Source organism: Cavia porcellus, unplaced genomic scaffold, assembly GCF_034190915.1.
Source record: "Cavia porcellus strain 051 isolate PalLab524CR breed Dunkin Hartley unplaced genomic scaffold, mCavPor4.1 scaffold_31, whole genome shotgun sequence".
NCBI lineage: Eukaryota > Metazoa > Chordata > Mammalia > Rodentia > Caviidae > Cavia > Cavia porcellus.
In genome coordinates this window covers 25,970,236-25,995,864 of record NW_026947514.1, presented here as the reverse complement: position 1 = coordinate 25,995,864, position 25,629 = coordinate 25,970,236, and the positions used below count along the sequence as shown (strand labels likewise).

Genomic DNA, 25,629 nt, shown 5'->3' with positions numbered 1-25,629 from the left:
CCTTGCAGGAAGCTACTAACCTCCAGGCCTGTCCCGTGAGTCATCTCCAAACAGGTCCCTCTCCTTTACCTCCCCCAAAAGCTTTCATAGGCTTGTTCTGTGCCCAGAGGAAATGCTTCATCCTCAAATGTAATTGTGTCTGAGGAGGTGTCCTCTGTGACCAGGCGGGTCACGCAGCCAATGAGTGAGTCAGCGCATCCGGGCAGAGTTAATTAAAGCAGAGAGGGCTGCAGGGCAGCTGGAGTCCAGGGCACAGAGCTCTGAGTGGCTGCCAGTGGGAGGTGGCTCCCATCAGGGCTAGCCTCCCTCTGTGGCCTGCTGGGCTCCACAGGGTGCGAAGGGGGGTAGGGTCAAAAATGGGGTGTCTGGGTCTTGAGGGGGGACAGTGACTCAATAGTAGCTTTTTCTGCTTTCTTTGGATTTTGTACACAATATCCATGAATAGGAGTTTCCTGGGATTATTCTGTGCCCAAAGGAATCCATTAACCTGGGAGTGTGGCCTCCAGCCTTAGAGTCACTTGTGAGACACAGAATAAGTACTTCATTGACAGCTCTCAAGTGTGTGAGTGGGTTTAGACTCTCCAACTGAGGTTTTCATGGGTGACTAACAAACTGTGTGTAGGGGGAGGTGATTCCTGAAAGAAAAGGAGAACAATGTGTCCCTAAGGATGCAAATTCCATGAAAGATGGGTATCTTGTCTGTTTTTTCATTGCTGGGTCCCCGGCACATGGTCTGACTCAGGGGTTTGGTTTGGTTTTGTCTTGTTGTGATACTGGGACTCAAAACCAGGGGTACTCTTCCACTGCCTTTTTATTTTTTAATTTGACACAGTCTCACTAAGTTGGCCAGGCTGACCTGGAACTTGCAATCCTCCTGCCTCAGCCTCCTACATAGCTGGGATTATAAGTGTTCCCCACCACACCTAGTGTAAGGCATTTTTTTTTTAATTAAATGAAAGGGAAGGAAAAGGAGAAATAGATGCACTCAGAAGAAAGAAGGAAACTGTGAAGCTAAAAAAAAAAAAAAAAGCCATATAGTTAGGGAGGCAGAGTTCCTGTGATCAGGAGCATCTAGAAAAACAGCTTGATGAATGTGATTCTGTTGTCTACCCCATTTCTCGGGCACGTGGTCAGGAGGAGAGACAAATATTCTCTTAGTGAAGGGATGAAGGTTTCTTTTCTTCTTCCATAACCTGGGGGCACCAACCAACCTGCTCTGACTTCTGTAATGCTCACCCCAGAGAGAGCTCCGGCTCGGAGGCTGATCCTACCCTAGACGGGATGCTGACCCTGAATCTCACCTCCTCTAGGGCTACCACAGACAATCCAGAAGGAAACTGCTTCCCCCAAAGCATGTCCTTCCTCAAACTGACTGGCACTGTGAATCCATCCGGCCACCTGCCCAGGCCCTCTTGACAGTGGGAGACACAGTGCCAGACTGAGTCAGGGTGGTTCGCCACCACCTTGTCCTCCCCAGATGTGCCGATTTCCTAAAGATACAGACACATGCCCATGAGTGTCTGCAGAGCCAGGAGAATGTCAGGAGCTGAAGGGGTTACAGCAGTGAGGCAAGGCTCTCCGAGAGATTCAGAGACTGTCACAGGAGCTCCAACCTCCCAAAATGGGAGCAAGTCCAGGCCGGGGGAAGCAATATTCTGTGTCCCTGAACCCGGAGCCCTCACACGAGCCAGGTACAATGGTGGCTGTACGGAGGCCTTTGTGAGACAACGGCTGTCAGACCAGGTTATGCATGACTCCCTACAGGGCTGATGGCTTCTGCCTGCCACTGTTGTGGGCCACCTGCACCCAGCTGGATGGGCTGCGTGACACTGCTCTACCTTTGCCTGTCCCTATCCAGGAACCAGCAGGCTGTATGTTAGTGACATGAGGCTTTGGCAATGCCATGTGAGGCTGGCAGAGTTGGGGCTGGCAGGTGAAGTGCAGGGACCCTGGGCACACCTGCCTATAGTCCTCCCTGTCTCTGCCAACTGAATACACCTTTGTCATTCCGACTGGGAACCAAAGGTTACTTGAGTCAGGTTAAGGACGGCGAGGTAAAATCACCAGCCTAGGTATGATGGCACTGTGGCCTGTGAGCTCGCCTCCGAGACCGACCTTGGTGTTAACCTTGACCCTAACCCTGTGGGGGCATGAACAGATGAGCGCCCCACTATCTCCATGAATGGAACAAAGTTATTAAGGAGTTTACTGGGGGGCAACAAAGCATCCACAAAGGGAGGACTGAGGACAACAAAAATATATCCCTTCCCAACCTGGAGGCTGCACATCCAAGATCAAGTTGTCAGCAGGGCAGCACTGCCTCTGAAACAGGATTCTTTCCTACCCCTCCTCACTTCCAGTGGCTGCTGGCAATCTTTGGCATCCCTTGGCGTGCAGCCCCATGCTTCATTCTCTGCCTCCACTGTCACCTGTGTAGGCCTTGGCCTCTTCTCCTCTCCCAAGCCCACTGGTGTCAGGGCAGGGTTCACCCTACTCCAGAATGACCTGCCTGAGATAGATACATCTGCAGAAAGCTTCCTTCCAAACCAGGTCCCTTTCTCAGGTACCAGCAGTTAGGACTGTGGGCAAATAGCTAAACTCAGAAAAACCATCAGTCCTTATAGGGAGAGGTCAGGTATAGTATGTCACAGACATCCCCATAAGCAGAAAGCTTGCTTTCCTCTCTGTGCAGTGCACACACATGGCTTCTCCTCATAAATCTTCAAGAAAGAAGCACTCAGTAACTCCTGCAGTGGACGAAGCGTGTAAACCCCAAGAACACGAACGAGGGTTCTCATCGTCAGAGTCCCCACAAAAGCATTCAAAAAGGCTTTGCTCGGTGGATGAAGAAATGAATATGGTTGTGGATGTTCCAGAGACTGAGGGTAACTGTGTATCTGGGGAAAATCATTTACTTGTCTTTGTTTTCTTGTCTGTAAAATGGCCAAACAAATGAACACAGGACTACCCACCGTTAGGAGTATTGCATGAGAACCTATGGAAATGCATTAACTGAGCTGGCGTCGTATGTAAGTGTTCAGTGAATGTTCATTTCATCGGAATCTGCCGGGGCGGGGAGTCTTTGAATGGGCTGAGTAATGCCAGCCTCAGAGTGGACCATAGGTAAGAAAGTGATCAACCCTTCAGTAGAACTAGGATACTGGATTACTAGAGATTAGTATAGGGTGCCCCTTAAAGGACACTCTGGAGCCACATCTGGGGCTTCAAATCCCAGCTCAGGCCCTGGCCAGCTGCGGTACCTCTGGCACATGGAGACTCAGTTTCTCTGACTGTAATGTGGGGACAGTAGTGAAAGTATCTGCCTTACAGGGTGCAGTGGAGCTGAATGACGGTGTTTGGCTCCAGAGAGTAGTAAGTTTATATTATTAGCATCGCTTTTCTAAGTCCTCTGCCCCACTGCTCCAAGCTAGATCCTCGGAAAGGCAAACCGCGGAGCTCCCGGCGGACACTGGGAAGGCTCGCGCTCTTCTCTCCCTACCGGCGCGCACAGGAGCGGGGACCTGCCCTCCCGCACTCCCGCCCACCCGCGCCATCCCGCGACCCGACGCTCCGCAAACTCCGAGATCCCGCGCGCCCTCTGGTGGCGCAAAGCCTGGGACCAGCGGCACCAAGGTGCCCGCGGCGCTCCTGCCGGCTACACCAAGTCACCCAGTGCGCGCGTCCTGCGGCCCGACGCCCGCGTTTCAAGGTGCCCTTGACCTCGTGTCCGTGGGAAGAGCCATCTGGCTCCGGGGCCCGTACTGGAGAGCAGCGGAGAAGGGGCTGTCCCCAAGAGAGCCGCGGAGAGGGGATGGGGCAGGGCGGCCTCCCTGTCCCCCTTATCCAGGGCGGTGTCAGGTGCCCTTTTCCCCCCTGTGGGTGTGATGTTGAAATCGATTGGCAGTGAAAAGAGCCTGGCACCTGCAAATTTATCTCTTTCCAGTCACCCTGTAACAGGATGAGCACACCAGCACTGGGCTCTATTGGGTGGGCACATTGAGGCCGCCAGCCTCACCCCACCCCAGTCAGTCCTCCTCCTCTTTCTAGCGGTGATGAAGCCCTCAGGGTGTGACAGACACAGTTTTAAGCGCATTGTGTGTATAACTCAGCATATCCAAACAACAGTACGACCCCCGTAACACCCATGGGGAAAAAGGCACTGGACGGTTAGGAGCTCATCACCGAGGACATAGAGCCCGGGTTAGAATCTTGGCAGACTGGCTCGAACCTGATGTCACCACCGCTGGGTCCCGCGGTCTCCCTACTGTGTTCTGCGCATGGGTCCTGCTCAGTGCCCTGTGCGGGTGGATGTTCCTCCTGACGGCTCCATCTGCAGAGCCCTGCTTGCAAACCCTGCTGTGAGGTCTTTCCTGCTTCTCCGTGCCTGCAGGACCCCACCCACCCATCTCTCCGTGTGCATCCCCTCTGTGCTGCTCAGTTGCTCTGCTACTAGGTTGTGGGTCTGCTGTCAGCTAAGGTTATTTGCTGTTCACATGTGCTCTACTGTGGCCCACACAGTGCACAGTGCCAGGCACACAGCAGGTGCTCATGAGATGATACCAATGTCCAAGGGCAGCTGGATTCTCTGGGGTCCTTATGCACCATTGTATTCAACAGGCCACTTTGGAGAGGACTGAGCCACAGTCACAGGAAACGGGATTCAGCACCACACAGTGAAGCAAGCAGACTCAGAGAACCCAGGACACAGCTGAGGGCTGACCCAAGCCTGTGGGGTCTGGGGATTGTTTGTGTAGGGAGATCAGGGCCTTTGCTCCATAGGCCACGGAGAAGAGTATCTGAAACCCACATGGAGTTGATTCTCCAGGGTTGCCTCTTGAGAAGAAGGTGCACCTTCCTTCTCGGACGGGTGTCCTTTCCAGGCAGCCTTCTCTGTAGTCTGAAGCAAGGCCAAGAGGCAATGGAGATGCAAGAAGGGGCTGGAAGAGTTGAGGACAAAGATTAGACTCACCTGTTACAGCTGCGGGGCTGGTCACCATGGCAGCTGGGGCCCAGAGCCCAGAGGCTGAGTCTAGTAGGGGCCCTGGCACATGTCCTCTGACATATCCAAGCTGGTCACTAGGTCTGGACACCTCAGTCTGTATCACTGACAGTGACACTGATGCTCCTTATGGAGGAAAATCAGGTGTTCTGTGCTGTGTCCCCACTGTGGATCCACAACTGGACACTGATACATTCAAAGGGTTAGGCAAGCTGTGTAGACTCAGTTGCTTCCTCTAAAATGGGGATAATATATTCATGTGTGAGACTGGGGCCATAGTATTCATTCCCCTGTCTTCCTGGTCACCCTATTCCTGCTCCCAGGGAAGAAGGCCCCACGATGAATACTGGTTCTCTCTGGGTCTCTGGTCCTCTTCATGGGCCCAAGTGACTGGAGTTCAGAGGTTCAAGAAGCCCCTCCTCTGTGGTCTCCCTGTACCCTTGTACAGCAGACAGGAGACAGGGACACAGCTCCCCAAGGAGCTCAAGGTAAAATTTTCTGAGTCACTGTCACTGAGTTGACCTGCTCCAGAGCCACTTGTCACCTCCCCCACTAAAAGGATGAAGGCATGTGTGAGTGGAGGGGCAGAGAGGAGACCATGCTTATGTGTGGCAGAAGACAGGAGCAGACCTCTTCCTGTCCTTCTTGCCAGGACTGTCTTCCAGCAAAACGTTGGGCTCTGCAGTGTGTACAACGGTAAACTTGTTGAGTGTTTTCTCCTCTTGCGCAGTTTCACCCTCCCCGGAATCCTAGAGTGCAGGCACTACGTTCCCACAGCTAAGGACACTGACTAGCAGAGAAGCTCAGGCCCAGCTTAGATTGTATGACCACACTAGGGAATCCAGCTCTCAACCCCAGGCTCCCTGTCTCTTTGTTATGTGGTCTGGGGACCACAGGCCATTTGAATCCCACACCCTGACTTCTTCTTGTGCTAGCCCCTTTCTGACCCGTGGCCTTGTGGACCTGCCAGCCTTGTGGCTTGTGTGAACTCTCCTCTGAGACTTTCTGTTCTGTGCCTGCTCCCCGTTTGTCCCACCCCCTGGGCCTGCCCACTTCTCCTGGGAAGGTGAAATTCCCTTGGGACAGGAGAACAAGCAGACTGTGAATAAATCATCACTCAGGCTGGCCTCAAGAGCACCAGCCCTGGGATGACGCTGGACTCCTACCATGGGCTTCAGCTGGGTGGACTTCATATTCCCTCACTGCCCCCATCCTGTCCCTGTCTCTCTCAAGGAAGGTGCTTTGATGGCCCTTACAGCTTCCTATGTGGACTGACTCTTTCCTGGGACCCCTACTCCCCCCTACCTCCACATGCAGCTCCCAGGGACAAGGTTATCTGGGCTCCTGCGAGGGGTCCCTGCCAGGCTGCAGCTCATCAGATGGGAGAGCTTCTAACGCCCAACACTCCCACCCACTGCTGCCTAAGGTATTCTTCTGAATCCACAGGACGGAGGGGAGCAAAGAGTCCGTATCCAAAATTCTAAGGCGTGGCAAGAGAGCCCAGAAATGCACAAGTGGAACTGGAATTAAAAACAACAACAACAACAAAACAGTGTAAATAACGAAGAGCTCTAATAAATTATCCAAGGCCTTTGATTCAGTAGTTTTTCTTTTAAGAGCCAATTCTAAAGAAATAATTCCATGGAAGAGAAAGGAAGCCCGAGGCCCAGGGAGATGTGCTGCGGCTCGCAACAGCTGCCTCCGACGGAGCCGTAAGACACTGTAGTGTGACAGTGTAGCGTGGAGCAGTTTCACACGATGTTTATGGAGCAAGATAAACATAGATGATGCATGTAGTTGGGGACAGAAATAATTTCTGTGTGTAAGTGAAGTGATTAGCATGGTAACTTTCTTGCTTTACATAATTTTCTGGCTTTAAAATAATCTTGCAAGTTTTTAAAAAATGAAATGAAAGGGGCGGGAGCAGTACTGGGCTCACATGAGTGACACAAGGGGTGTCGGTGATGTTTGATTTCTTATTCTGGGTGCTGGGACTAGAGATGTGCCCGTTTTGTGAAGACTGATGGACTGTACACCCAGGCAATGGGCCTTTCTGTATGTGTGCTGCGCCTCCATAAAAAGTAGAAACACAGGGCTGTGGGTGTAGCTTAGGTGTAGTACGTCCAATAGCATGAGAGATGCTCTGAGGTTCATCCTTAGCACTACAACAAAAGAGGAAAGAAATGAAAAATTGAGGTGGAAAAAAATTTTTAAATGAGATTTTAAAAAGAAGAAACAATCAAGTCTTGTTCAGTAAGACTCACTGTGACCTGGAGCCTGCAGTCAATAATTGTATGTTTTTCTGCCTAAAATGTCCTCTTATTCAAAATTAATCATGATTGGTAGTTTTTGTCATTTTGTTTTGTTTTTCAGATAGGCTAGCCTCAGACTCAAGATCTTTCTGCCTCAGCCTCCTGAGTGCTGGAATTATACACATGCACTATTGCCCCTGGCTCATGACTGGGTTTAAAAATTGTTTTCTCTGGGATTCTTCCAAGTGAATTCTTTTGGACAGTAAGAAGGGAGACTTAAGGACGTAAAATATTTAATATCTGTGAAAATGCTACATGGTTACAATGGTTCCCAAACTGAGAATCCTATGATGATCTCAGGTCATGGTCAAGTGTAGATTGTTGGGCCTACCCAGCAGCTCTGGGGCCTGAGAATGTGCATTTCATTTTGAACAGCTTACCAGGCGATACTGATGCTGCTGGCCTGTAGAACCCTCTTTGAAAACCACTGCCCTAAAATCATCCTCTAGAACCCCAAGTGTATTGGTCAGGCAGGGCCACTGCTGATGAATATCAGGCATATTTTTTCTACAAAACTGAAGGTGCTGGGCTGGGGATTTAGCTCAGTGGCATAAGCGCCTGCCTAGCAAGCGTGAGTTCATCAGTTCGGTTCCTGGTACAAAAACCAAACAAACAAAAACAACAATAACAAAACTGAATGTGTTCATGAGCATGGTGATGCACACCTGTATACATAGTCATCTCAGAGGCTGAGGCAGGAGAATCACATGTTTGAGGCCATCCTGGGCAACTTAATGTCTAACGTCTCAAAGAATAAACAAATAAGTAACCAGAGGGGCAGTTAAGTGATAAAGCTCCCCTGGGTTCCAGCCCTAGTGTGCATGCACACACACACACACACACACACACACACACACACACACACACGTACACACACATCACACACTTGTTGCTGTTAGGTCTAGATAACAATTGCTGTTGTTCAGGAGAGTATCCGCCAGTGGTCGTCTGACACTATGCATATAGAATAAACTGATTTTAGTGGTACTTTTCAATGCCTTCCAAAAGTTCTAGAATAAGCTGGCATAAGTTGAGCATTCCTAATTTGAACCTCTAAAACCCAAAACTTTCTGGACACCCACATGACGCTAGAACTGGGAAATTCCACACCTAACATTGTGTAATAAGTCAGAATCAAAACATAAGCACAATACAAATAGTATATAAAATTACTTTCAGGCTATGTGCATAAGGCATCTATGAAACCTACATGAATTTTGTGTTTGGATTTGAGTTCATGCCCAAGTTATCTCATGTGCATGCGAATGTTTCCAAATCTGAAGGAGGAAAAAAACCCTGAAATCTTAAGACAGTTCTGGGTTCAGTCATTTCAACCTGGGTGGGCACTGCCAGATCTGAAAGACAAACACAGTCTAGGAGGGGCAAATGTGCAGATTAAAACTATATTGGCATTATATCATTGAATGCAAGTGGGTGCCTTTTTATAGGCGAACAGGCAGTAGCCACTACTGAGCGCTTGCTGGGTGCCAGGTCCTATGCAGAGAACTCCACAAGAGTGCCCTGTCTTGTCTCATGCGCCTGTCCCCATGTATTCGTGCTGTCATTACATCCATTGCCCAGGGGTGAGTAGCTCACCCAAAGCCCATGGCTTATGATAGAAGAATGATGATTGAAGCCTAGGTCCTAAGCCTACATTGTGACCCAGGCAGAGTCCCATGGTGCACACCAGCTCCTCTTTAAAGGAAGTGCCAGTGAGGAGGAGAGGAGTGCTGGGGCTGTCTGCAGGAAGAGGCCAGGAGATCTGTAGGGCTTGGAGGATGAATTGGTACATGAAGTAAATTTTGGAGAAGATGAGCGTGTTTGGGAGGAAGAAGAAAAAATATACTGGAAAAGATTCCGCAATGTAAAGTGGCCAATATCTGCTCAGAATTTTAGGAATCATGGAAATGCAGCACACAGAGCAGAAGCCCCTAGAGATCATGTATCTACTGAATCCAGAGATCCTATTATCTGCTGAATTCTCCTGCCTCAGCCTCCTGAGTACTGTGATTACAGGTGTGCACCACCACACCTGGTTGGCCTCACACTTCATGAATGGCCAAGGACATTGACCTAAGAAGCAAGGGACTTCAAAGAGGAAATGGATAATTTTTAACTATGGTCTTCTCTGACATGCTCTCAGGGTCTCCAGAGGGGAGACAGTTTTGATTTATAATAATAACCCTCTCCCTCCCTTTCTTCCTCTTTCTGTCTTTTCTGCCTCAATCTTATTTATAGAGAACACTGATTTTAAAGATGCCACTTAGATTTTTAAAGCAGGCTCCAGCTAGGTTAGGGACTCCATCAAGATGATTCACAAACTCCTCAGGTGAGAGAAGGACTCAATGAGAACAGGATGATCCTTCCCACTTAGACCAGAACTACTTCTTCCATGCTGCTTTATGTAAAAGCTTTCTCTGTACACTTCTATCTAAAGAATGACTATTTGGGGTTCTTTTTTAAAGTTTGCAAACCAGCGCTTTCAAATGACGCTTTAAGCCATTCTATAGGCAAATGCGTATGTGTTTGTGGGAGAGTCTGCCCCCCCCCCCCATTAAAGAGACTGAGAGCTGTTAAGGATCTAATCCCTGTAAAGACCCACCCTCTAGCCCATTGTTTGATACTGGTAGCAAGAAATGAAGCTCCTTGCTTGAATGGTGAGGTTAGCCAGCATCCAAGGGATAAAAGGAAATCCACATTGGTTGATGTTGGAAGAGACAGAAAAATAAAGCCATGTATTTGTTCTCATTGGCCTTTCATGTTGGAAAGCAAAGGGATACAGGGCAATGAGTCCTCCTTGTTTTATTGGGGAGTTTCTTCTACGTCCAGAGGGGAGCTCCTGATTTCTTGGGTGTATTTGCAGGAGTCCTTTGAGAGTATCCAGCTGGCTGTAGAATTACTGCCCATTTGAACCTGCTCCAACCAAGCAAATTGGCCCTAATGAGTAAATTTTGCTTGGCAGTAGATGGTCCTTCTTTTCGTCACCTCCTGTTTCTTCCGGCTGCTGCCCTTCACTTTCTCCAAGTCATAGAAAGTTAAAATATACACTTTGGCATCGGTCCACAGAGTCATTTGGTCCCCCCCCCCATCACATTCCTTCTCACCTTCTCTGCCTTCCTTGCACAGCGTGCACCTGATTCTCATGGCAGGAACTTTTCTGCGGGGAATGGACATGTCTTGCTAAACACGGGGACCAGGGGATGGGTCTGGCCCACACCAGCCTCACATATTGTCTCAGTTATCCAGTGGTGTCAGGCTTTCAGGCTGGTCCACAAGGCGTCTGCCTCAGCCATAAGATGCCACACTGGCATGCACTCCTCTTGAGGCGCCATGATGGAATGGACAGAGGGGATAGCTTGGGAATTAGCTTGACTTGGGTTCTAATCTCAGACTATCTTCTGGCTTTAAGCCATGTACCCTTAGAGCTTTGTTTTCTCCTTATCAATAGGATGGAAGGAGATTTTGCCCACTCTGATGTGAAGTTGCCCTGGGGCAGGACACTGGCAGAGCACCAAGGGATGCTGAGAAACTCAGGCTTTCTTATCCCCTGACTCCAGTCACTGAGCCTGAAGGCTCGGGCAGTAGTCGGTGGACTCCTCATGTTCCATGAAAATGGGATGGAAAAATGCTACAGTTTTAGTAGTTGACTAAAACAGAGAAACAAATCATGTGCTGGAATAAGAAGTGGAGTTTCTGCCTGTATTGTTGGTATCTGATAAAAGGCAGAATTAACGGCAGAAAGATGGTCTAGGTGGGCAGTAATGGAGATGCTGAGGTTTCTGAACCCTTTTATGGACTCAAAGATGGTTATTACTGATCAATTTGGAAATGGAATCTCTCTAAAACTGTTCTAGGGAAACATACAATTGCCTTTTCCCCCCCTATTTCTCAGGATCACAATCCCAGCCAGACAAAGAATAACTGGACCAAGGGAAGGGAGTGAGTGTCGTGGGGCTACAGTTTGAGTATTTGGCACCTGAGTTGGGTCTTTTTTTTCCCAAGTACTGGGAGTTATATCCAGAGCCTTTGCATAGAGCTGTATCTCAGCCTTTTGCATTTATTATTTTGCCACATGATCTCACGAAGTTGCTCAGGCAGGACACCACCTTGTGATCCTCCTCCTTCAGTCTCCCAAGTACTGAGTTCATGGGCATGCACCACCATCTGGTGGGTGGGATCATTTTTTAACATTCATGTTCCCTATATATCAAAATTCTTCTTTTTTTTTTAACTTTTTTTTTATCGGTACCAAGGATCGAACTCATGACCGCCTGCTTGCAAGGCAGGTGCTTATGCCGCTGAACTAAATCCCCAGCCCCTCAAAACTCTTCTTAGTCATAGGATTGTTTGTTTGTTTTTGTTTTGTTTTATGAGACAAGGTCTTTGCTATGTAGGTCAGGCTGGTCTTGAATTCACAATGTATTCCAAGCTGGCCTTGAACTTGAGGCAATCCTCCTGTCTCAGCCTCCTGAATGCTGGGATTACAGGTGTGTGCCACCATACCCAGCCACTCTTAGTAATAGTTACATAGTGATTAATAATATCATTATTTTTCTGATTTGTGATTGATTTAAAACTAAACCATAGTCAATTCAAAATGAAGAATAAATTTCAATGTTAAAGGTATTACTCAAATTCAGTAAAATTTGTCATATGAATTAATATTTGAACTTTACCAAATATCACATCTTACAGTTCCTGGTCTGTTTTCCTGTTTTCAATTTTCAATGCAAATAACAATTCCAAGAGGGAGCTGTGGGGTAGGCTAGTGCTAGGTCACTTGCCTATCACATGCAAGACCCTGGGTTCACTTTCCAGCTGTGTGAAAAATAAATTTCCAGCTGAGCACATAGAATAGCTAGACTTAAGTGACCTATGTGTTTTGTCTTTAAAATCATTATGCTTCCTGTCTCAAGACTCTAGCATTCATGGGCCAGGGATTTAGCTCAGTGGCCTAAGCACCTGCCTAGCAAGCGTGAGGTTGTGAGTTCAATCCCCAGTACCAAAAGGGGGAAAAAAAGGAGTTTAGCATTCATAAGGACATCTCCCTAGATTCTGCTTCTCCACAGAACCCATGTAAGGTGTCTTAAGGTCCCCCAGACTCTTTGGCCACAATCCTCCTCTCCTTACGCACTTCTTTTCCTCTCTGGTTGCTTCATGAAGATCTCTTCATCAGCTTATTAATTCAACCTCTGTAAACTCATTTTTCTGGTCATTCCCCCCCCAGAACCAGGTTCTTCTCTCCTAGATCTTATCCTCCTCAAGCTTCACCCTTTTAGTTTGGCCCCTTGGTCAGTAGTCCTGCCTTGTCACAGCCACGCCTCCTGGCTATCCGCTTGCTCATTGGGTTCTACTGCCATTCTGCTGCCCCTTAGATCTCTTGGTATTAGCCCACCTCTCCACTGGCCACGCCCATCTATGCAGATACTCTTAGGAAGCCTATGAGATTTGTAACCCTGGTCTCCTCCGTAGCCATTTTCCTTAGACAGCATCTCTGTGATGCTCTCCCTTAGCCAGACTTAAATTTCTCATAACAGGTCAATACAATACAATACAATCATCATCCTTTCATTGTTTGATTCTACTGCTTGAACCCAGGAGCATGTAGCACCACAGAGGCAGAGATCTAAAGTGCAGCCGAAGCCAACTCAATTCTGAGCCTCTGCATTTACTCTTGAAACATCCATGGAATTTGTGTGTATGTAGGACTCCATAACTCCCATGTGGAATACCATCTGTATTAAAGAATAGTTAATACTTTCCCCATGGCTGAACAGTAGCCATTGATATTCTAAGGAGGCATCAATCATCTTGGGTGGGGACCAAAACCTCCTGAACCCACCCCTTCCAGGAAAGTCATTGTCCCTCCCGTGTGTGCTTGCTGAGTGCCTTGCTTCCCCATTGGATCCCCATTCAATCGATATTATCTAAGTGACTATACTTGTTGAATCATGTTGGTTGACCATGGGTTTGACCCACCCCACACCCACCTTATATTTCCCATTGGATCAGGATTACCTGATCAAATATACTTTTAATGTTAGTTGACTATAATTTTGTCCCACCTTTAAACCTGCCTCACCTGTTGACTTTGCTCAATAAAACACCTTTGAAAAGCGGGGTTGGGAGGCAGCCTGCTTTCCAGGCCCCCTTTTGTCTTGCTCAGACAGAAGCTATTTTTCTCTCAATTAAAAGAAAGTTAATAAAAACATGCCAATCTGAAGCTTCCATATATTACTAAAATTTAACAGCAATAGCAACAATTGTTTAAAATTTAGTCCAACGAAAGACAGGTTCAATCCCCGGTACCAAAAAGAAAAAAAAAAGTAGCTATTGTGAAGGTCTGGTCCAAACCCTGGTACCACAAAACAAAACGGCACTGTGTTCAGGAAAACCAGCCTTTCTCCTCCCTTTAGGGAGTCAACATGTTTTTAGCCAATCATGGCAGGCCATTTCTCCTTTGACAGGGGTTGCCTTGGGGTAAGCATGTGACTGGATTTTGGCCAATAAAAGTGAGGATAAATCTGTTGGGGTGGGAAAGATTTTCCTCTGGACTGAGTGAAAGTCTAGCTGAATACAGTGGTGTACAATTGTAGACCCAGCTACTTGGGAAGCTGAGGTAAGAGGATTACAGGTTCAAGGTAGCAATTTAGTAAGACTGTGTCAAAAGTAAAAGAAAAGGGGCTGGGGATTTAGCTCAGCGGCATAAGAGCCTGCCTTGCAAGCAGGCAGTCGTGAGTTTGATCCCTGGTACCGATAAAAACGAAAAAGACCAAAAAAAAAAAAAAAAAAAAAAAAAGTAAAAGAAAAGACTAGCTCAGTGCCAGAGTGCGCTGCAGGATACTCTGGGTTTAATTCTCAGTACCAAGAAAGGATGAGAGATAGAAAGGAAAGAAAACAAATCCAAAATAAACTAGTGAAACAAGGAGTGACACTTTCCTCAGTATAAACACTTGTGCAGTCACCTCTTCCTGCATTTGGACATAGACAAAGAAGTTATTCTCAGCCTACAAGAGCCATCCTTCCACCATGGCAGGTCAAGCTGGAGGCCCAAGTCTGTATGAGAAGGGTGGGCCAGCACCAAGAGGAGCGCCTTGTCCCTGGAACGTTTGCCTGCCAAATGAGGGCCCGTTACTCTCTAAGCCATTGTCACTTGATGCTGCTGTTGCTTGAAGCCAAAAGCAACCAAACTTGGAGTTATGGTTGGATGTGTGTCCACATGGAAAAAAGATGATACTTAGAAGGTAGCTGATCGGGGCTGGGGATTTAGCTCAGCGGCATAAGCGCCTGCTTTGTAAGCAGGCAGTCGTGAGTTCGATCCCCAGTACCGATAAAAAGGAAAAAGACAAAAAAAGAAAAAAAAAAGAAGGTAGCTGATCTCCGAACAGAGAAAGCAAGGGACAGGGAGAGCACGATACTTCCTGGCCACCCAGATATAATAAGGAGGGATGTCGAGCCAGACAACCGCTGGCTGGCTTTAGATGCCATCAGTGACCTGAGTATCTTGACTGCCCGACTGGAACCAGGGTTCTGAGAAGTGACTGGGTGGATGGAGCAGGGCAGGGTCCATGTGGGCCTTTTAAGAGATTAATCTGTGACTTCCGGAGTGACTAGGATAGCAATCTATCCGCCACTGTACTCAGCACGCCACCCTCCTCAACCCAATGAGTAAAATAGTCCCGGTGGAGAGGAAGTCAGTGGCCCCAGGCCAGGCACTGATTCAGCCTTTGCCCTGCTTCTCTAGAAAACAGAATCCCGAAGCCAGCATTAAAAAGCTGACACATCTTTGGGACAGTGCAAGCCCAGGGAACTCAGGGTGATAGAAAGGACAGCGAGATGAGGAAAGGTGCCAAGCGGTGCCACATGGGGTGCCATTCTGCTGGCCACTGCTTCATAGCCAGTGTCACAGAGACTGAGAGGGCTGCGTAGTCTGCTCTGGACGGTTTTAAAGGAAAGCCCACCAGGAAGCAGCACACCGAGGGGACAGAATGGGAGGAAAGTGGGGCTTTCCTCATCTTCTAAACTTCTGGAAGCCAGACCTCATGCAGCAAAACTGGAGGCGAGACTTCCCTGTTGGGGTGTTGATAAGGGGCAGTCCAGGGAGCTGAGCAAACACCCAGAATTCATGCGTGAAATGTCCAGACCCAAACAGCTGTCCTTCAGCCGGCAGGACAACCCATCCCTCCTTGTCCTGCATTTGTCCCTCACCTTGTGGCCTCACATGCCCTCCCATAGGCCTGTGACTCCTTCTCCTCCTCCCTTCTGGTCCTTTCCACCTCACCCTTCCGTTTGCTTTCCAGGCAAGTCCCTGGGGTGAGTGTAAACCTCCATCTGTGCCTTCAGCGAGAGTAAAAAGGAATTATTGCTGCTCCCTGCTCCGCTGGCTGGTAGAATTACCCCAAAGCCGTGTTTATCATGCCATGGAGCTGGATGCCACGTTTAATGTGCTATCTGCTTTGACCCCAGGTGTCTCTCTGCATCAGTGCTCTTGCACGGGCGGCCCTCAGTCTGTGGCTCGGCTGAGGGTCATTGCTGACAAGTGTATTACTGGTGTTTATCCATATTAAATCTTACATTGGTGACTGCCTTTTACCCATTTTTCTAAACTCTCGGTGGTTCTCCTACAGCTTCCCTTCCTGGCTTGTCTTGCCCTTCTTGAAGAGGCGGAGATTCTCTTGCAGCTTCGCTTTTCAATTGCTTATGAAGAATAAAGACGTTATGGATGGCCCTGCTATAAGCCTGAGCTCTCATCTGGAACTGGTACTGACCCATTCATAATGACATCACTCAGAGCGGTGGGGAGCTCACCAATGGGACTGGGTTAATTACAACATACATCTGTGAAGGTAGTGGCTGGCCAGTGTGTTTTTCATGTAAGGGCACAGTTAAAAGCGATCACTGTAATCATGTTTTGTATAAGGGCAGCACTTCACACGTTCCAAAACACCTCCATTTGATTTTTTCCTAAACCTGGAAGCATCGACTGTTTGCTTTTCTTCTCTACAAAACATTTCATTACAGCAAAAATCAGGTGCATTTTAGTCTGAAAAGTAAGTAATGTTTACCAGTAATAGCAGTAATAGAAAAAAGCAGTAATAGAGCTGCTAGGAAATAGAAACATATTAAAATATCCTCCGTTTTGAATTTTATATCATTAATGCTAGGAAGACAGGCTCAGCCCACAAATTTCTTTGTTCTTACATTAAAGTGTTTGGGGCACCTTAGAATTAATTTCCCAAAAGTTTTATGTGTTGCATGGTTTTCTTACAAGTTATCCCTGAAGATGGAAATAGAGGCGGGGGGCGTAATCCATAATCCGTGAGTTTACAGAGCAAACCGCTCATTCTTTCTGTAGCTGCCGTTGACCACAGGGATTGTGGCAGTCAGAACTGTCATAAACCCCAGAGAAGTTGCTCTTACGCGAAGTCTCTAGAAACAAACTGCTTGTGCACTATTTGAAGCCATCTATGTTTTATGCGTGCGTGGCTGCCAAAGTCATGAGAAGTCGGATGATAAATTAATATGTGACACAGACAAAAAGAAGGTCAAGTTTCTTTGTTAAAAGAAAAGAAACCACAATCCACTGTAATGGAAAATATTTAATTAGACAGATCATTCATTCAGTCAATAGCTGGCTGTTCAGTGCCTCTTAGCTACCAAACACTACAACCGCACGGCCGTCTGCCTTACGCTTCCTCCTCCTCCTCTTTCTTTTTCCTCTCCCTGATTCCCTTCTCTTTGTGCCACTTCTACTTCTGTTTTTCTCCACTAGAAATCTGGCAGGTGACAAAGCTATTACAGTTACGGTATCCTCCTGTTCTCCTGGTGATCAGGAGACTTTGTTTTTAGGGAAAGACAAATGCTTTCCTGGAGCTCCAACCTGCCAGCTCACTGCAGTTGCCACTGCATGCAGGGCGGCAGGAAGACAGCATTTTGGTGTGGAGCAGGGAGCTGGAATACACCACCGCATTCAGCCGTGTGGGTGGGAATGGGCCTTTGAAATACCTGGAAGTTATTCCAAGAGCCCTGGTAGGGATTTCAGATAATGAAATGGATGATGGGAGTGGTGGGAGGGAACCCAACCATTTATCCACTCAAGATATCCCCTTCATATTTTATTCGGTGTCACGGTGGCAGTGCTAATAGGACGTGAGCCTTCTTGTCCCAATAATGGCCCATTACAGCTTCGGGAAAAGCCATCATGTTTCTGCAGCATTTATCTGTCAGCAGGAGACTATTATGGAGCACAAACTCACATTGTATTAGTGTTATCAGTTAATTACGATCCTCGGACAAGTGCCAGCCAATGGGCTGACAGTGTGCTGACCACCACTGGGAGATATAACCTCATACCCCAAATCGAAGTATGTGAGAAGACAGCTGGCCCACAGAGGTGTCTGGTCAGGGGCATTCCTCCGGCCAGGAGCCCATGGAGCACTGCCCCTAGAGTGCTCAGGTTAGGCTTCCTGTCCAGGCTTAGCCCACCTTAGTCATCCATCGTGGACTGTCAATGGATGCCCTGCCTCGACTCACCTTCTGCAGCTCTCACTGTGGGCTGGAGCAGGAGCAAGCACTGCTGGAGATTCAGGCAATTCCACCGAGGCATCCTGTCCTTCTGGGTGCATCCTGCCCTTTGGTGGTAAGAAGTGGTGGCATGTGTGGGGTGTTTCCCCAGGCATCGTTCCCACCTGGAATCTTGGCTTCAGGAAATGTGGGTATGGATAAGGTCAGGGATAGTATATTCAAGCAATTAGCATTCCTGCACCGACTGGGCTCCGGAAGCACAGGGCAGACCACTAAATGCCTGATGGGTCTTCTCATCCATGGATAAAGCCAGTAGGTCCTCTGCTCTAATGGATGAAAGTGAGCCACCACCTCTTGCTGAGCTGCCTGGCTTGAAAAAGGCAAAAAAACGCCAGGGCATGATGGTTCACACCTGTAATCCCAGCACTCGGAGGCAGGAGGATCGTTGTGAGTTCGAGACCAGCCTTGGCTACAAAGTGAGCTCAAGGTCAGTTTGAACTGCACAGCGAGACCTTGTCTCAAAAAGACAAAAAAAAAAAAAAAAAAAAAAAGCAAAAAACCTCCACTAAGGAGAGAATTCAAGGGACACTGCTTGCTTCTGCCTTATTGGTGCGAAAATGACTTTTGGTGGGGGAAGCTGATTCAAAGGAGGGAAGATACAACCCAAACCAGGCTCCATGAAGGGCAGGAAATTTCACCAGACCTTTGGCAAGAGATGCTGTGCTGGGGTCTCTGTCGTGAGACACCATGCCGCATGCAGGAACAGGTGTTAAGACAGCCTCACTGAGGCCTGAGCCAGGCTGTGAAGGAAGACATGGGGTGAGTGGTTAATGTGGACCTGCATTTAAAGAGATCCAGGGTCTTCTCCATGCTTTTTGTCCCACAGACATACAGCCTGGAGAACAGAGTGGGCTATGCTGTGCGTGATTCTGCTTCCTAACTACCTGCCATGGAGCAGGACAGTGAGTCAGGAAATTGGTCACCACCATCAGGACTTCCTTTTTGCCCTCCCAGGAGACTGTCTGGGGACACAAAAAGCTATGTCCTAACTATCTACCAGATGAAGTGGATGGAAGGCGATGCTCTTGGGATTATTCTTGAGTAGCTTTACAATCTTTAGCAAAGAGCTTGAATTCAGGGAAAGAGTGTGGGGAAGGGAAGGAACCTGCCAACAAAGATTTAGCAGAACAAGTAGAGATTCAGAGGTCACCAATGGCACATTTTACCAGTTACTTGCTGTGTGACCTTGGGTAGGACACTTCACCGTACAGGAGATGCACTGAGTTCTTTCTTTGTTAAATGCAATGAGAGTATTAAATTCAGACGCCTTTCAACTTACGAAAGGGTTACACCCCATAAACCCATCGTAACTGAAACTATCATTGTTGAAAATGCATTGAATGAACACCTCTAGCCTACCAAACATCACGGCAACACTGCGTGCTGTGGACTGCGGTTTGCCCCATGATGCCAGGGCAGCTTGACGCTGTTGCCCAGCTCCTCGAGAGAGCACTGGGCTGCATACCTCCAAGGCAGGAAAAAGAGCAAAATTCAAAATATGGGTCTTCAGAATCTGAGTGGCTTTTGCACCATAGTAAAACAATCACGCCAGACCATGTAAGTTGACCTCTTCCTTGCTGTTAAGGTTTCATGTTAGTGTGATAAATATCTATTTAAGTGAGCTTGTCACAAAAACAGAGTGAGCTGCTGTCACCTTACACCCTGTGCCACTACTGTGCCTAATGCTTTCTGTCCTGTTCCCTTTGGGCTGCCTTGCTCACTTGGGGTGTCAGTAATGGGGCACAAGGATTACTGCAGTGGCTTGGGACCTTTACTGAAGGTGAGTGCTTAAAATGGGAAACCGTGATTAGCTGAATACATTCCAAGCTTGAAGGAAGCCAAGAGCTTTGCCCACCCCACTCCACCTCTGCACACCTTTGTTCTCTGGAGGAGAGATGACCTTCACAAGGTCACACGAAGTCAGGATCAGATCCCAGAGTCCTCTGTACATTTCCACACTGTGGCCTCCATAGCTAGAGGCACAGGACTCAGCCCTGGCTATGAGGAGAAGCCAGGCTAGCTGAGGATGGGAACGAGGAAGGCAAGTCCTTCTATACAGAGTGTGACCTGGCCAGGTTTGCCTAGTGCATCAGAGGAGATACCTGGGCGTACTGAGGTAGATTACACCACCGGGGTATCTCAGCCCACTTGCCCAGCTCTTTCCTCTAGAGAATGGAGGCTCACTTTTGCTGGCAGCGACAGGAAAAAAGCATAATGCCCAGGGCTATGGGGAGGAGGCTGGCACAGGCCTGAGGAGGGCTCCCAGGTGTGCCCAGAGCCTCCTTGCTGCTCTGAAGACTAATTCACTAGTGCCTGGAGGCCCTCAGTTCTCTTCCTAGGACCTTAAAGGCAGAGGGTAATTGTGAATGGGTACTAGTGGGCACTTGACCTCCACTATCCAGGGTTTGGGGGCGGTCTTCTCATGCTTTGGAGGAGCCTTTATTTCTACCAAGTGTGTTCTGTCTTCTGGCTCCAACACAAAGCAAGGAAGAAGCTGAGTCCATAAACCTGTCAGGACCTAAGTCCATTCCTGAGTTTGCGCCTCACCTGACTGTGCCCGATTCCACACTGGTACAGTCTCAAGTTCCCTCAGCAGAGTCTAACCTGCATCCAATATGGACCAAGTTCTGTTGGGTGCTGGGAACTCAGCAGGGGAACAGAATAGACATAGTTCCTCCTTTATAGGGCTTACGGTCCAGGGAGGTGAGGGCGGAAGGGTCACTCATATCTATATACTGCTGACGGCAAACTGGGCTCAACTACCACAAGCGGAGGGTCTGGTGGTATCTGGAATGTGCGAACGTTTGGTGGCAGGTGCAAAGATGAGTTTTAAGGAGCGTGGTAAGGGCTGTGGTGGGGTGCAGAGGGCCCCACAGACACCTGTCATGTGAGGCCTTCCTTGTAGGTCAAGTCTGGGGCCTCATTCCTAACTGCAGCAATGGAATACTTCATGCCCATGCTAGAAAGCGTGCCCAGCTGCTGCATGCTTGGACAACAGACCTCTGAGGGAAGAAAGGATACAATGAAACCACTTACTGAGGTCCTAACAAGAGATGGGGTTGTGTAGAAGTTAGGCTCAAGCAAAACATCTACGTGTCCCTCCTCCTGTCTCTGGCAAAGTACCTATGTGATTAATTTTTTTCCTGAGACTGCTGAGGGTCTGCTGGCAGAGCAGACATCTTCATCCATCTCTTGAGGAGATACCTTCGTAAGCCAAAGAATCCACGTGTTCCTCCACTTCAACACATATGAAAAATCTCCGCTCCTTCCCCAGCCCCCACGGCGACATTTATCCAAGTCAGGCATCATCTGTGATGCTGCTGCCCATTCCCCAGCCCCTCCCTGAGTGGCTGCCCCTCCTGGGGTTCCCCACTACCTCCCTGCTTTATTCCTGAAATGCACGACACTGCCTGCAGTTACACTCCATTTAGATATTATTTTGATGATAAAATTATGTCTTCCCCCCTACCGCTCATTGTCTACTGTAGAATATAAGTGAATAAGGTGGTGGTCTCTCCTGAGGGCTTTTCCTCCTTTTAAATAATTCTGTATCTATCCCCCTCCCCACACTCATTTGAATCTTCAAATTGATTATTATCCCTGTGGCGGGTGCATCTCAAAAAATGAAAACCCTCACAAAAGGACTGGGGCTTGACTTACAGCTCGTTTTGGTACAGTGGCAGCCCATAATACTCTGGTTCATGGAGGGAGCAGGGATGCGATGCAGGTGTGTTTGTAGCTGGGGATTCAGGTGTATATCTGAAAGTGTCTGCTTGTGCCCAGATACACGTCGGGAGTTTTAACCAGGGTGCATTTCCCTAAGCAGAAGGGGATTTATGTGTGGTGCCTGCGTCCTGGGGTCACTGTTCAGAGTTGCCAGTAAGTGAATCGCACCTCGCTTCATACATCCAGAGAGCATTTTATGGCTGTGCACCCCACATTTAGCCTTGTGCTAGCGGTGGTTCTGAAGTGACAGGCCCAGGTGAAGGAATCTATTCCTTCCCTGCTCTTTGGTTGGGCCTCTCCTGCCAGACTGACCCCCTTGCGCGTTTGGGCTCCAAACACAAGGTTCGAGGCTGTGAATGTCAAAGGCTCCGGGCGCTCTCAAGGGTACGGGATGGGAAAATGTGACTCACTTTGAATTGGACAAACAAACCCATTCCAAAAGGCTGAGCGGTGAGTCTACTTGTCAGTTAAAAGGGCTGGGGGTGGGGGGACAGATGGGCAACAACTCTCTCCCTACCCCCAGTCCTCCCAGGCAATTGGACCTTTTCTGCCCCCTTTATCCGCGGAAGCCCAAGCCGTAGGGCTCTAAAATCCAGCCCTCCCACTCCTCAGGAGGTGGGGACCTCAAGCGTCTTATTCCATTGAAGTCTCCCCGGCTTGCCCCCTCCCCCCACCCCGGCTCGATTCCGTCACTTTAAGTCCAGCCCCCGAGAGATAGCCAATAGGAGCCAAACCATACATCAGTCTCTCAGCCTTAAAGCTACAGTAGGGTTAGTGGGCTCCAAGTCTCGGGTGCCCCAGCCTCCTCCGCGGCTCCGCGTCCCCTCTGCCCGCTCTCTCCGCTCCGAGCGCGCGGATGAGTAGGAGCGCGGGGCGGTGCGCGCGCGGCTCTCGGCCTCCCTCCCCTCGCCGCCCGCTCGGCTCGCGGTGCCCCTGCCCGGACTCGCACTCGCCTGTGCCCTTCACTGTCTTCCGCGTGATTGGCCCGCCGCCTTTCTCCGCCAACTGGGAATGCTAAAACGGGACTGATGGACGTGTCCGAACTCTGCATCCCGGACCCCCTCGGCTACCACAACCAGTAGGTGCCCCGCTTTTCGGTCTGTCCCTCTGTCCTTCTGCCCGCCCGGCTGTCTCTGTCCTGGGTGTCGCAGTTTCTCTTCCACACGTTCTTGAAGTGGCTGGGGCCTCTGAGGCGCACGGGCGACGCAGGAGGGGAAAAGCCTCACACGTCCCGGTTTTTTCTCTCGGGCTCACACCCGCCTCTAACTTTTCCTGCACCCCCTCTTCTAAGCCCTCACTTTGAGCCAGAAGTAGCTTTTTCTCATCCACTCTGATCGCGCTCCGCGGGAACAAAACGTTGTAGCTCCCGTGCAGGAGAGGCGGAAGCCCAGAACAGGTGCAGGATCGTGGCTCTGGGGAGGGTCAGTCCCGTCCGTGAGAGCCTTCCCGCCCGCGCTTTGCCTGTATTTACCTCTCGGAGTCCAAAAATGATCTTGGTGCAGGGGAGAAAATCAAAAGCGCCGCGACTGGTCGGGAAGTGTGGCCGGCCCGCGCCGTGCTCGCCGGGAGGTCCCCGTGGGGCGCCCCGGGGGTGCGCACGGGGCTGCGGTGCCCAGGAGCCCCGGGGTGCGGGGGCGCGCTGCGCTCTGCACGTTCTGCGCGGGGAGCCGGCGCCCCGACAGGAGTTTGGTAGCTGGCTCGGCGCTGCGGCAGAGCCAAAGTTAGTAAGGAGTTTGTGGGGAGGCTGCGCCCGCGCAGCAGACGGACGCGATTTGTACCCGGGAGGCTTGGGGCTCGTCGCCCAGAACCTGCGGTTGTTGGAGAGGCGAGGGCGACGGCGGCGGCAGAAGAACGCGGCGCTCACCACGCGCCGGGCGGTTCCCTGGCCGCGGGGCGCACGCCGAGAGCACGGAGTGGGCGAGTGGAGGACCGAGACCCTGCGCGTCGGATGGCTGCCCTGCGCGTCCTGCCCGGGCTCTCCCGGGTTCCACGCTGGCCGGCCTGGCTTTCCCGCCTTGCGCGCTCTCAGCAGGTGACCCGCCTGCCTGGGTCTCCGGAGCGCCCGTGCCCCACAGCGCCCAGGGACAAGTGTCCTGAGCATCTGGGGCGCGCGGTTGCAGAGTGGTCTCTAGGGCGGCGTAAAAATGAAAAGTGCATGGTCGCGTTCCTACTTAACTTTGTGTTCTTTTTCTTTTTTTGCCCCCGCGAAGCAAACTAAACTGTGAAAGCCGGTGTTTCTCTGGCTCCTTCATCTTTGCAGATTTGCGCAAGTAAATCCCTCCATCTAACACTTTCGATGGCATCTCTAAAATAAGTGCTCTAGACCAGGTGGGGTTCCAAAAAATACATAACCCTCTGCCTCGCAGGCCAAATTGCTTGCACCAGCAGTGGCCACGCGTGAGAGAGGAGGCAACTTCACAGCTGCGGCGGGTGTTGCTGTTTGGTGACCGACTGACTGTGTTGGCTCTAGTTTTAGGATCTCCCATGCAGGAGGGTGCCACCAGGATTTAGGCACTTTGTCATGTCAGAAGAAGGCGTTATAGTGGGAGGTGTAGGGAATCCTTAATTACAATGGGTTCGGATTCTCTCAGCTGGGAAAGTGGCTTCTCATTCTCTTTGATTGTTACACTGGTCCCAGCTTGCTTGGCTGGGGTGGGATGATGCTTTACCTTCTGTGGGAATGGAAGACGCCTGGCAACCTAACTCTGGAGGTGGGGAGAAGGGATGGAGGCTGTGAACACGGACGCTTGTGGGACATCTCATGTGAAATTACCAACTTCAACAAATATTGGATATTTGAATTATTTAGGTTTTCTCTCTTCAGAGGTGACTTCTTTAGTTGAACTGAGAATATCTGTGTTTGTCTCTGGCTCAAGTCATAGCTAATCAGTATGAAAATATGTAGGCTGGGGGAGGACATTCTTGTGATCATGTTGACCAGGAAAGCCAGGAGAGATGGAAGGTTTGGCAGCTGGGTACTTCCAGGGTTGACAGGAACCCTGACTTGAGTTTGAGGATGAATGTGGGGCAAAGGGGGTGATGATGGGAGCAGACATCCTGGGTGTCAGGGTTGAAGTACAAATCATTTCTAAGGCTGACATTGTTTTGGGTTTCCCACCTTTCTTTGCCAAAAATTAAAAGTAAGTAAAATATTTTCTCACTCCAAGGGGCACAAAAAAAGCCAAAAATACACCTGCTCTCTCCCCTGGGGAATGAAATGGCCCCGTGGGATGGTATTTCTCAAAGCTCAGAACCAGCAGCCCCAAGCATTGGTGAGCTGGCCCTGGGCACAGACGTGTGCCTCCTCGCCAGGGTTTATGTTTTCCATGGTGCGGGAGCCATCATGCCAAGGTCAGGTTTGTGGAGGTCAGAGACGAGTGTCTGTGGGCGGCATCTTTCTGACCTCTCCCTATAACAGGCTTTGTGACAGCCAAAACTACAGTCCTAACTACAGCCCTCAGTACCGAAGTAGCCAAAGGGGACCGCACTTTGAGGTCTGCCCGCAGGATGGCAAGATGAATACATTTATTACAGTGCCCGTGTTTCTTCGGGAAGTACCCACGAGAGGGTTCTTGAGCTTAGAACACAGTTTCTTCCTCGGTAGGTTAGTTGATGGTCACAGACCTGGAGAAAGATCCAAGATCACAGTTGCCAGTTTTGGAAGTCCTCCTCTTGCCTGCAACATCTAGTATTTTATAAAGCTCAGTGTTGTTTCTTGCTGTCCCAAGTGAGAAGTGACACACTCTGACACAACATACGCACCTTCCTACCTTCCTACCTTCCTACCTTCATTGTCATTTTCCTGTAGCCAATCCTGTAGGTGACTCCATTACCCTTCCTGATCAATATTTTATGTACATATATAATAGCGAGCGAGGGAGTGAGCGTGCTTGTCTCCTTGTGTGCAAATGTGTCCATGATGGGACCTGCCAGAGACGCGGGCAGAAAACTCAAAGGGGGGCGTGGGAGGGTACCCCCATCCAATGACCATTTTGCTGTCATTAAGGG

General features: G+C 49.5%; 1 protein-coding gene across 2 annotated transcripts in view; it reads left to right on the top strand.

The window, feature by feature from the left end:
* Positions 1 to 25,629, top strand: part of Esrrb (estrogen related receptor beta) — a 160,895-nt gene that overhangs the window by 35,247 nt on the left and 100,019 nt on the right. Inside the window, exon 1 of one of the 2 annotated variants that reach the window (XM_003472321.4) lies at positions 22,386 to 22,699. The exons of the other annotated variant lie outside the window; for it this stretch is intronic. Within the exon in view, the coding sequence (XP_003472369.2) occupies positions 22,650 to 22,699 (50 nt within the window). The 5' untranslated portion in view covers positions 22,386 to 22,649. Of the gene's footprint in view, positions 1 to 22,385; positions 22,700 to 25,629 lie in introns of those variants that run through there. 2 annotated transcript variants of the gene reach the window in all.